Raw genomic sequence first — 12,852 nt, 5'->3', positions numbered from 1 at the left:
AATTGTTTTGTGTTAAAATGGCTGACTCCTATAACTTGCTAAGACTTGTTTCAGAATTGGCCTTTTATGCATCCTACAACATGCAATTGCATAGTATTTTCACACTTTTTGCATACTTTGACAAAATTAAAACGACTGGAAATTATGCATTAGAAAATGCATATTTATTTACTCTTATATTGTTTATTAATATTTTCAATTAGTGTTTATAAGTACAGTTTTAGTAATTTTGTAATGTGCTTTTATCGGTTTTAGTAAAAAAATAAAAAATAAAAATAAAAAAACACATTTCTATGTATTTGTTTTTAAGTATTCATAAATTTCAAGTTTTATTTCAAATAATGTAAATGATTTTTAATTGTTTTAGTTAATAAAAACACTAACCAAGTACATTCATTTTAGATTACAAAAACTTTATTATGGGCAAAATTGCTCTGCATGGTAGAAGCTGCCGCCACAACAGCCGTAGTTTTTGAAAAATTGTTTTCACTCAATACATACCTAAATTTTGTTCTTAATGAATTTGTTTGCATTAAAAATAATAATTCAGAAGGATGATCAGTGCTGATGTTCTCTGCGTGTTCTCTGTGTTGTTGTGTGAAGTACATACGTCACTAGACATGACAAATCTTCTGAATATAAATGGGATCTTCTAGGCTGGTAACTCAAGCGTTAGTGGTTTCTTTTGCAGAGAACCTGATAACCATCGATTTACTCATTGAGCTCTAAAGTAAGAAACTTAACCCTGTTTGGCTGCGATTAAACGGTCTTTGTGGTTGTTTTATTGCTTGTCAGTTTAGAAGGTGTCTGTTGAACAGCAGTAAACATGTTGGTGTTTCATTAGGATTTTAATAAAACTGTTTAGATGGAGAGGAGGAAAATCGTTAGGTGTGTAGGTAATTGAGATGTGTTTGTATTTGAACACAAAAGGCTTTCACTCCACTGGTGGAGTTGTGTGGTGTAACTCAGGGGGCCCCTAAATGTTTGGCTGGTTAAATCCATCAGCTTGACCTTTTGTGGCCTTCATCCATGTTTAAAGACAAAGATAACACTGTAGTCTAAGCGCTGGGCCGTTGACCGTGGATTAAACAGGATGCACACAGACTCCTCTGTTCATTCAGAGCGTTTGAAGACAGCGTTGTTGACTGTACTGTCCCATAAGTGAAGTGATTAACGTCAGTGGGGGTTTTACTGTTGTCCTTGGCAAAGCTTCACACAGACCAGATTGGACACTCCCTAACCATGAGTCTGCAAAACCATCACAAATACTGTTGCTTATAGTTCAAATCTGAATAAATCTACAAGTATTAAACTTTGACAAATTACATGTTTGCATGTTTTGTGACATTTATGACAACTTGAATCCAGTGGCTTGTTGAGCAGAAATGTGCTTTTACTTTTCTAACTGATTTCATTTATTGCCTGGCAGACAATTACATGGGTAAAAAAAATCCTATAGGTAGATTTGCGTTACCATAGGGCTACGTTCACACTTTCAGTTTTTGGGATTGACAACCGCATTTTCTTTACAGGTGTGAGTCTCGAAATGTGCCGTTCACACAGCTGTGTTTAGAATACTGTCTGTATGAACATGCAACGGGAGTCAAGCCAGTAACCATAGCGACAGTGACCAAAGTAAAATCAAAGATGGCGCCGGCCATAAAACTGAAAGTCTTATCACTTTCTGACACGACAAGAGTCCAATCGAGCTGCGAGTTCATTCGTCAAATCTTCATTAACCGACGGCAGCTTTTAAATTTGGGTGGAGAGCGGAGCATTTGAATCGCGCACAGAACACAAAACTGACGGGAGCGGCTCCGGAGCAAAATTGACAGGATCTAAAAGTTTCAGATGACACGCAGCTCATTTCTCCGTCACTGTAAGTTACCGAAACACACGGTAGACGCGCGTTTGTGCGGTATGACCTGACAGACAACTAGTTGTCCAGTCCGGTTCCGTTCACACAGTGCGTGTGTTCCGAGAATGCGGTTGTAAGTCCTGAAAATTTACAGGTGTGAGTTCGGTTACAGAATGCGGTTGTCACCCCCGTAAATAACCGAACTGTGTGTGAACGTAACCGTATTAAGGACTCAAATACAGGACTGACAACCGTATTCTGCTGCTGTGTGAACGTGGCCCTAGTGACCATGTTATAAAGACTTAAAGGCATATGAAAGTTCTGTCATCATTTACTCATCCACAAGTTGTTCCAAACCTGTGTAATTGTTTTTTTCTGTAGACACTTAAAGGGGTCATATAATGGTACATGCACTTTTACAAGTTGATTGTACTGAAATGTGTGTTAGCAGTGCCTGTACACAACCATCATAAAATGATAAAAATCCATCCAGTGTTTTTTTTTAAATCTCCTTATTTGTTTTACCCTGTCTCAAATCAAGCCGTTCGACCGTGTGACGCCACACGGTCGGACGCCCCTCCCACGATGGTTGATTGACAGCAGTGTTTCAACACAGACCCGCCCTTGCTCGTGAGCGAGCTGTCAGTCATAGTCCGCGCGTCATTGTTGATATACGCCAAGCGGCAACCTCCCGCTCCCTCTCTTGAAACCAACACGGAAGTGACTAACACTGCAATTCATCGACTGGCCGCTGGAGGCTGGCTCCAAAAATGCCCAACTTTACAGCAGAAAAAAACATGTTTATAGCCTGGTACAAAAAATTATTTTGGTCTATATAGCTAATTTTGCCCTTCGTGACAACTGTGAGGGGGGTGAATTTTTTTATAACTCATCCGTTTAAATTATATTAAGCCTTAAAGTTCTGCATAATTAAGGGCGTGGCCACTTGAGTGACAGGTGGACTGCCGCTCTGCTCCAGAGTGTGAAACTCGCTAGAGTGTGAAACTTTTGTATTTGTACAGAAAAAATTATTATCGGTAGGACACTGGGAATCTGGCAATTAGATGTTTTAATGAAAATGATCTCAAACTTGATTTTTACGGCTATATTGATATTGTACTCTGCTTTTGCACTGTCTGCAAAATGGTAACTGATGTTATACTGTGTTCTGCCTTGGTTTCTCCGGGGCTTTTCTCCATGATACAACAAGTTAAACACATGTCCCAAAATGATCAATAACTCATTTTCGACCAAAAACGAAGTTATGGTGTTTAGTCTTTGCACGGCAGCACTGCTGTCACTATAGAGGGGCGTGGTTTCAGCTCAGCTTCACCCACGTCCCGCCTTTTTGCCCATTTTCGATTATCCGGGAGTGATGCGCGGTGACGCGCTTCCAAGATGGCGGCGGCCGGCTCCGCCCACTTTAGGCTTCAAAAACGCTTTACAGAAACCTACGGGTGACGTCACGGACACTACGTCCATTTTTTTTACAGTCTATGATATACGCTGGAGCTGTCTATGAGCAGAATGGCGTCTAAGCGATTGTGGTGTTCTGTTCTCGGGTGCAATAATGAACACAGCAGTCATTTTGATGTTCCTAAGTCCGAACCGCTGAAGACACAGTGGCTGAGTTTTGCTTTTGAAGGGAATATTCCCCACGAGCAACGTCAATGTTTTCATGTTTGCGCGAATCATTTTTCACCAGACTGCTTTATAAATGAAGGTCAGTATAAAGCTGGTTTTGCTAAGAAGCTGCTCCTGAAAAAAGAATCGGTACCAACTATTCGTGTTCCTGCTGAACCTCCAGAAGAAGTGAGTGTAACGTTTAATTAACCTTTATATTAATCTTTATATTAATCTTTGCAAATCGCTAGCAGGCTTCACGATGTATGTGGCTAATGTTTACATTCAGGGTACATGCATGTTTTCTATTTACGACGTTCTCAATATAATTAATAATCCCACGTTTATAATGAACAAATGTTATGATTATTGTGTTATTACAAACTGTGTACGCAGGTATTAAAGTTAACATGATAACACTACACTAAGCTTACTTTTGTAGATGGTTTATAACGGTGTCTGTGAAGAAGTAATGTAAAAAATTTAAATAAATAAAAAACAGTTATAACTGCATGAAAATTAATGGTAACACAATACCTGCAAAATACTGTTTACATCCTGCAAATGCATATGGTCCAAGACTATAAATACTCTAATTGATGTTTTTCAATATTATGCCAGAATAAGTTATGTTATCTGATCACATATTTACTTTTGTATAGGCAAGCACATCTGAAGAATCAAAAATGCCCCACAGAACAGAGGGGCGGGGCGAACAAAGCTCATTAGCATTTAAAAACACACGCACTAAAACCGTGTGCTGAAAACAGAGCTGTTTTTGAGCAGGTAAAATGAGTGTTTTCTTACAATACTAATGAGAATTTTTAATTAAAGTATATTACAAACTTTCAATTTAGACCCTAAAGAATCATATTAGCTTGTACAAAAATGGCATTATATGACCCCTTTAAGACATTTTTCACACGTGTGTGTGTGTGTGTGTGTGTGTGTTTTACCAAAGAATGTAAGCCATACAGATTTGTAATTACTTGAGAGTGAAAAAGACAATGAATTATCCCTTTAAAGCTAGGGTTGGGAAACAACCTCTTTCTTATTCAGAACTGGTTCAAAACAAAACAAATAAATGCAACACAACAAAAACAAACAAAATACTTTCTCTCACACACACAAATAAAAACAAACAAACAAAACAAAAATGGCAAACATAACCAAACAATTTCATTGAACTGAATTGAATGTGATGAAATGCATTGCATCTCAAAATAAACTAGGAAACCATTACTTTATTATGTGTTACAAACAATACATTGTAGGTTATTATGAATAGTTAGCATTCATTATTTAGTGCTTCCTCAAAAGTGTTAATTAGATGAAATGCAAGTGGAATGAAAACCAGATTTGCTTTGTTACCACTCACACAAATTTATTTTGAAAAGGATTCTCTCAGAGGAAAACAACAGAAACTTGCTAATGCTCGGATAGGCTTTCTGAAGTAACTCGGACTGGCCTTTATGCCGTTGTTATGAAATTAAGCCTGATGGGCCTTGACATTTGCTAAAAGCTTGTATAAATCAGGCCTGTCCTGTTGGATTATGGTGTTTGAACTGTATATGATTGCATTACTGATATGTTAGAGCTTGTTTGGAGACTGAGGTCTGAAAATAAACCTCTGTTAGTGCAGCAAGGAATAATGAAAAGGATGCGGCACACTTGTGTTTTGATCGATTTGGTCAGTGCACTCCAAAGTGCTCTCTAAAGTGCTAGTGAGGTCAAACAATCAGCTTTTTTCTGACAGTAAATTTACTGATGTACTTGAATAGCACTCGTGGACACACACACACACACACACACACACAATCTTACGTTTTGGCCTCCAGTAGTGCTCTGTTGAATGTGTTGAGTCATTCTGGCCCGTGTGTTTTTGTTCCGACACCCCCTCGGCTCAGGCCGGTATTCATGCTTTCACAGCTATTGTCATGCTGCTGTTACTCATTCACTCGCCCCTTTCAAGATTTGCCCTCCTCTCCCCTCTCAAGCTCCCCCTCTCCCTTTCTTTCTCTCATTTTTCTCTGCCCCCATCTCAAGTCAAGTCATGGAAAGGTTTATTGTTGTTCCTCCTTCTGAGGAAGAGAAGGAATAAGGTGTTGTTTCTTTAGTGGCTCTAGGGGAAAATTTGGAAGGTGAACTGTGCAATTTTTTCAGCTTGTTTTCCTCCTTAATTCACTCAAAAATGAACATTGTGATTATTTATTCACTCTCGTGTTGTTTCAAACTTGTATTTTCTGTATGAACAATTTTCCATACAAAGGAAATTTTCCTTACAGAGGAAATTAATGGGACAAAAGACAAACAAGTCAAAAGTAGCTCATCAGAGGTCCCGTCCCCTTCTCTTTCTATCTGCTATCTGTGCTGTCCTCTATAGATAAAGGCAAAAAAAAAAAGAATCTTCAAAATAAATAAATTAATTAACCAAGTACCACTTTCCAAGCCTTCCAATTAGTATTTGGTGACTAATTACAAGTAATTGGTTCAATATTACAAATATACCCCATCTCTGTAAGTATCAAATGTCATTTTAGTTCTTGTGGTTGATTCAAAACATTGTGTTGAAATATGTTATGAGATTATTGATGTCACATGGCATGATGTGAAATTTAATGTGTAAATTTGAGGTTTTTAGAGCTATACAGTGGAGGGAAGGATTTTAAGTGAATAATAACCTCAATTTTATCCTTTGGGTCACAAAAAATATAGCTTCGGAACAGAAGCCTTGGCCATTGCTTATGTTTTTCCATTTCAGAGCTTGACAGTAGCCATTCACATTTGTTGTATCGAAAGGAAGAACAGTCTGAATATTTTGCATCTCAGTTTGTGTTTAACTGAAGAAAGTCATATAAAGGTAATCAAGTGATGATAAAATCTATTGCTTTTATGGATGTGCAACAGTGATCGAGTGATTGAGTGCTCGGCCGTGACAGCGACGATTGATCATGAAAATGATGATCATGGACTTTTTTTTTTTCTGATTGGTTATAGCAGTACTTTGGGCAGCACCCTGAGCTCTCATTGTTCAGCTGACCACAAAATGTGGTTCAAAGAATAGACGTGAGAAGAGACAGATGAGAATAGATGTCTGGGTTAGCTACATACATATCTGATGAATCTTATATAGGATGCGTTGGGATATTAACATTTATTAACATGCTGAATGCGCTGCATATTACCAGTGTTTAGTTTCATGCTCAAATGCAGTTATTTGAGATCGTCTTATTACTTTCAGATGTTTCTTTTTTAAAAAAGTAAAGTGCTACAGAGTGCAAGAAGCAAGTGTCCAACTCACTGAAACCAAAGTTCAGTATTATAGTGTCAGAATGACAACATATCCACGTGAAAAATGTAAATGTGCAGTATTTCTGAAAAAAATCAAATAAAATACTTATTTTAATATAAAATCAATTAATTGGAGATGCTTTTGATTATTAAAAGAAAGAGTAGGCCTATAGAAAAATGAAAATGGAAAATTGGAAATAAAATGGATTTCATAGGATTTCATGTATTTCTTAAAATACATATATAGCAATGATGCAATAATAATTAGTTCAAATAAAGTATCAAAAACAAGAAATCATATGGTTTTATTGAACAAAACTGTTAAAATACATAAAGTATTATAAACAATAGAGCTAATGTAGATTACGCATAACAACAAAGGCCTGCAGGGGCATTTAATTATGTAAATAATTAAAGCGCATATACTGTAGTAGAACTGCATCGCATATAATTATTTTATTAAATCATAGCATTTGTGAATTCACAATTATGCTTAATTATGATTTTTAAATGGGTTTAATATATCCTGCAGCCTTGGAAAATAGTCTAAAAATGCCTTTTATGGATTCTCGTCCTTGAAATGCGCCACTTCCGGTATTTTGCCCGTTAGTCGACGCAAGCAAAATGAAGTCGATCATTTTAACAAATCGACTAGTCGACTAAAATCAACGAATCGCGACAGCCCTACTGATGTTCATCATATATTTGTTTTAGTAGGCTTATAGGCCTATTGTTTTTGTACTTCGTATGGCTTCGAAAATTCACAGGCGATTTCAGGAATCACTTGTTAATGTAGGTGAAAATATAGCACAAATCTGCCATAAACAACATTATAATTAGAACTTTATAGAATGTTAAATCTATAGTAAATTCTGTCTGCTTTCCCTGCCTGTGTTTCAGAAAGCACTTCACGGCGCGAGCGCTCTCTCTCTCTCTCTCTCTCTCTCTCTCATAACTTAAAGTTCACTGGCATTTGCATCCTTTTGTGCAGATAGATACATAACATAGACGTAACATAACAACTTGTAGCCTAAGTTATCTGATTAATTTCATAGGATGTGTCATAGAATGGGCTTCAGTTTATTGGCATAAAGTCACTCTTCAGCTTCACCTCAGGCAGCTATTCCTTTTTAAATGCTTCTTTTTTAATAACATTGCTGCATCATAATCATAATCTAACAGTGTTCTAATCATGTGTTTGTTTTCATAGACAGGTTTTCATGTCATATTTTTATTTTTAACATTCATTTTCATAACAGTCTTCAGATATTTTCATTATCTCCATTATGACCATGCCCCGCTCCCCGCACACACCCCGCCCCCGCCCCCGAGTACTCAAGTACTCGTTTTTTAAACCTATCAATGATCGAAATGAGAAATTGCCAAAAATGCCTATCCCTAATTGCTTTAATGTACAGAGATAACTGTAAAGGTGTGGTCACATTAGTTAAATTTCTGCAAAATGAATCCATTGGTTATTATCAGTAGTGTAGCAATGAATGAAGCACAGCTCACATAGAAGTCACTTTCAAACCAAGCAGCTTTCTGTTGCTCAATATGGTAAATCCATATGACCAACTTAAACTTGTTGCAGAATCTACACGGGGAAAGCTTTCGCCCTCACACGAAATCCCCAATCACAAAGATTCCTATTCAAATGTCTGACAGTGGTGAATCTTCCACTGTGAATAAACATTGTTTTAGAATACAAGTATACTAGCATATGATTGATATTATTTATATTGATGTGAGTTTGGGATGGGGCCACTTGTTTGTCCAACCAATGGATGAATAGGTAGAGTGGAGACCTACAGTATTTGGAAAGTGCTACAGAAATAATGTGCTTCCCCTTTAAGACAGGACACGCATTGATGATAAATACAAATGCAGCATAAAAAATGTTTTGTTCAGATAAAAATGAGTCAGTGCCTGACACATCAGGTCTAGTCAGTGTGTTGTGTCGACACAAGCACAGTGTCATGTTTCAGGTAATCTCAGGGATGACTAGAGAAAAAAATCTTTGCTTGGGTCAGAGCCCTTCAAGTAACACACCTCAACACCTGTTGTAGAAGTAGTCATGCGGTTATTAAAATGTTACATAAAGCTTGTGTGGAACGTACAGTATAATTAGGGATTGTTTGTTGTTTTTGTGTAAATGTTTGTCTGAAATGAACTGTAAGGGAGTCTGTTGTTATCCAGCAGGCTAATCTGTGTAATCTCCTTCTAGGGCTAAAGAAGGAGTGCAGGGTGTGGAGAGGAGTGTGTGTGTGTGTGTGTGTGTGTGTGTGTTGATTAACACTCTCTCACACACAGCAGATGCAAAACCAGCTTTAGTTACACTAAAGAGACACTAGCAGGCAGAAGAACGGTCAGATTCCTCAGAGAGAGAGGGGAGGGGATCAGTAGACCAACTGCCACTCTTAAGAAGTTTCTTCATCTCACACACACGCACGGAAGATATTTAGAGTGAGACCTTCAGGACATAATTGAAATACAGTCCTGCTTATTAGCTAGTGGCTTTTGTCATGCCATAATAATCATTTGGATGTGTCATTGAGCCTGGGCACAGCTGGAGACCTCACGCAGGAGGTGTTTGTGAGCCCCTCAGGAGAATGTGATACTCCTAGGCGACTATTTCCAGGAACACAAAGTAAACATGGCTAGAACTGAAATGAAAGCATTACGCAGTGCCACTCAAACAAAAATGATATAAGAGATTATCTAGTATTGCAAATACTAGAACTAAAAAGAAAAGAGCTTGATTCTGTTGTACAGCTAAACAGGTAGTGCCGCCTCAAACTGATGCCATTGAAGTTGTCAGGCCACTAAAGCAAACAAAATGTGTAGCATTAACACTGCTCATGAAAACTAAAATATTTATGCGGACAATTTATATGCTGTCAAAAAAACTAATCTACTAGTACTCATGCATAAAATTATACATAAACAGTTAATTTAACATGAACAGTTACCAAGACTTGAGTACATTGGATGGTTTTTGTTTTTAATATTATTCCTCACAATGTTCAAGAAAGCACTAGAATAAAGAAACTTTTAGAATGTTCCCATCCTTGCAAAAGCAAAATATCTTTAAAAACTATTCAAAATTACTACAAAAAGTATCTGTACTAAACCAGTGTTGCATAATTAATGATAGAAGTTCTAAAATGCATCTGACCTATTGATGTTTTGATGTTTATGTGAAATTAAATAGAACAGTAATAATTAGCCCCTCAGAATTACAAAAGAACCATACAAAATTTAAGTGAAACTAATTGTGATGTTTAAATATTTTGTTAAATGCTTAATTGTTATTAATGAGAGCTGTTAGTTCACCACATGGAGTAATTTATCAAAGAGTTATTGATAAAAGTTGCTTAAGTGTCTCAGCATTATTCAGACTCATGCATATCATCTTTCTCCATGATGTGGGCACATTGGCATTTCTCTCATTTTCTACCATGTTAGGCTGGTGCGAGTGCAAAGCAGTGCAGGGGATTGTGGGAAATGTGGGCTGCCCCTGGGAATCTTTAGTTCCCACTGGGAACGGAGAGGCGGGAAATGCTTCCTTGCCAAATAAAACAGCTGAACAAAAGATCTGGAGAAGGAGAGCAGATTGGACAATTGGACAGTGCAGGGAAGAAGAGAAAAAATGCACACACTCACACACACACTTCCACAAGCTATTGTTCTCACAGTGTGAAAGTAAATTTGGATTTAAGATCATCGAGAGGGTTATTTGTCAAAACTAAGTGTGGAGAACTGGATCTGAAAGGCTTGAAATTACACTGTACTTGTGTATATGACGCTAATGTACGTTGAAAACATTACACGCTAACCTTCATTCAGCCCTATTCTCTGTGTTTTGGTCTGGTTTGTCTCTCTGGTCACATGGACTTACGCTCACATTCACACACCCTGTTCTAAGCTTCCTCGGCCCTGTAATTAAAATCCTGCCCTCTCCAGAAATACATCCTGACCCTACGACCAGCGCCACAGAGGGAGTGTGTGTTTCACGATTATCTGGAGAGAGCAACTTCTGTCTGGAATGAAAATATGGAAGGGAATTGGAAACATTTGAGCTATATTCAGACAAAAAGCTCACATCCACAATTGCTGTCAAAAATGGACTTGGATGAAATCTGAATTCCTATAAAAAAAGTCTTTGTTCACTTTGGGAAACATCATGACTGTTTACGCGTTTCCTGTCCCTGGCTCACAAAAACCATGGATGGCATAACAATGTGTTTGAATGCATATGCTAGCTGGACAATAGATGCATCTATAAGTCTGACTGTTGCCATTGATTGTGTGACTTTAACAGAATGTAAACACAAAGGAAGTGTCGTAATCGGCAAGATCATCTCCAATCTAGTGTGTCCGTTTTGGTTTTGGTCTCACGAAACCTGTCAAGTACATGCCTGGGTTATATTTCACAAATTTACGTAACACTTGACTGAAAGCCTTTATGTATAATGCCTTATAAAAATAGTTCCAATGCATGAATTGTGGCTTGTAATGCACCTTATAATGCATTGTACAATCTTGGGAATAATTATAACCACAGTTAATATGTTATAAGACTTCAATCAATTCATTGTTACGCTATGCATTTTAAATTTGGTTATAATTATTTACAACAAGATATAATGCATTACAGCGCACATTATGAATAATTATAATGCATTATGTTTTAAATAAATTTTTACCAACATTTATATATTTGCTGTATTTTTAGGACCATTGTTTTTATTAATTTCATGAGTTTTCATTACCTTCAGTACCTGCAATACTCATTCTCTTTACTGTAACTTTAATGTTATATATTTTTTTACACATTTTAAATAAGATATGTTCATGGATTTTTGCTGATTTTAATTTATATTTACTCTTACATAATCAAATAGGATTATCTTTGAGAATGCTTTGAATTATTTCAAAAATATTAAGAATGATTAATAATAACTTGCACACATTTTGGTAAATGAGAATTTAAGGGGGGAAATGTGCTGAATTATCTTAATGATATATATAATAATGATGCATTACATAAACCTATATGTGTGTGTGTATGTGTGTGTGCATCTGTGATTATTTATTGTGTGCTAACTGTGATTGGTGGTTCTCTCTTTCAGACCTGTCAAAGAACCGGCTGTGTGAGGTGCCAGAGGAGGTGTGTCAGTTTGTCTCTTTGGAGACGCTCAGCCTGTACCACAACTGTGTGCGATCCCTCACGCCCAGCCTGTGCCAGCTGCAAGCCCTCACCTACCTCAACCTCAGGTAAAACACACACCCATCTCCAGATACAGGCTCAGTCTCACACACACATTCACATCATCTGCAGTGTGCAGTTTACCTGAACCAGGGGTCAGTAAGTTTTTAATAAAAGAAATTAATATTTCATTCAGCAAAGATGCATTAAATTGACATTAATAATGTAGCAAAAGAATTTCATCTCAAATAAATGTTCTTTTCACGTTTATATTTATCAAAGAATCCTGAAAAAAAAAAAAAAAAAATAATACATATATACAGGTGCTGGTCATATAATTAGAATATCATCAAAAAGTTGATTTATTTCACTAATTCCTTTCAAAAAGTGAAACTTGTATATTATATTCATTCATTACACACAGACTGATATATTTCAAATGTTTATTTCTTTTAATTTTGATGATTCGAGCTTACAGCTCATGAAAGTCAAAAATCAGTATCTCAAAATATTAGAATATTTACATTTGAGTTTGAATAAATGACCATCCCTACAGTATAAATTCTGGGTATCTCTTGTTCTTTGAAACCACAATAATGGGGAAGACTGCTGACTTGGCAATGAAACAGAAGACGAACATTGACACCCTCCATAAAGAGGGCAAGTCACAGAAGGTCATTACTGAAAGGTGTGGCTGTTTACAGAGTGCTGTATCAAAGCATATTAAATGCAAAGTTGACTGGAAGGAAGAATTTGGGTAGGAAAAGGTGCAAAGCAACAGGGATGACCGCAAGCTTGAGAATACAGTCAAGCAAAGCCGATTCAAACACTTGGGAGAGCTTCACAAGGAAAGAACTGAAGCTGGAGT

The 12,852-nt window shown here is 37.0% G+C and overlaps 1 protein-coding gene across 3 annotated transcripts in view; it reads left to right on the top strand.

Annotated features, from left to right (window-relative positions):
- Positions 1-12,852, top strand: part of lrch4 (leucine-rich repeats and calponin homology (CH) domain containing 4) — a 41,611-nt gene that overhangs the window by 8,829 nt on the left and 19,930 nt on the right. For 2 of the 3 annotated variants that reach the window (XM_058781738.1, XM_058781737.1), the window contains exon 2: positions 11,908-12,052. In XM_058781738.1, coding sequence (XP_058637721.1) covers positions 11,908-12,052 — 145 coding nt within the window. Of the gene's footprint in view, positions 1-1,700; positions 1,880-11,907; positions 12,053-12,852 lie in introns of those variants that run through there. The other variant, XM_058781739.1, reaches the window with a different exon arrangement.

This window comes from Onychostoma macrolepis, chromosome 07 (genome assembly GCF_012432095.1).
Source record: "Onychostoma macrolepis isolate SWU-2019 chromosome 07, ASM1243209v1, whole genome shotgun sequence".
Classification (NCBI taxonomy): Eukaryota; Metazoa; Chordata; class Actinopteri; order Cypriniformes; family Cyprinidae; genus Onychostoma; species Onychostoma macrolepis.
Note: the sequence above shows the minus strand (reverse complement) of the source record. Positions and strands in the feature narration are given on the sequence as shown.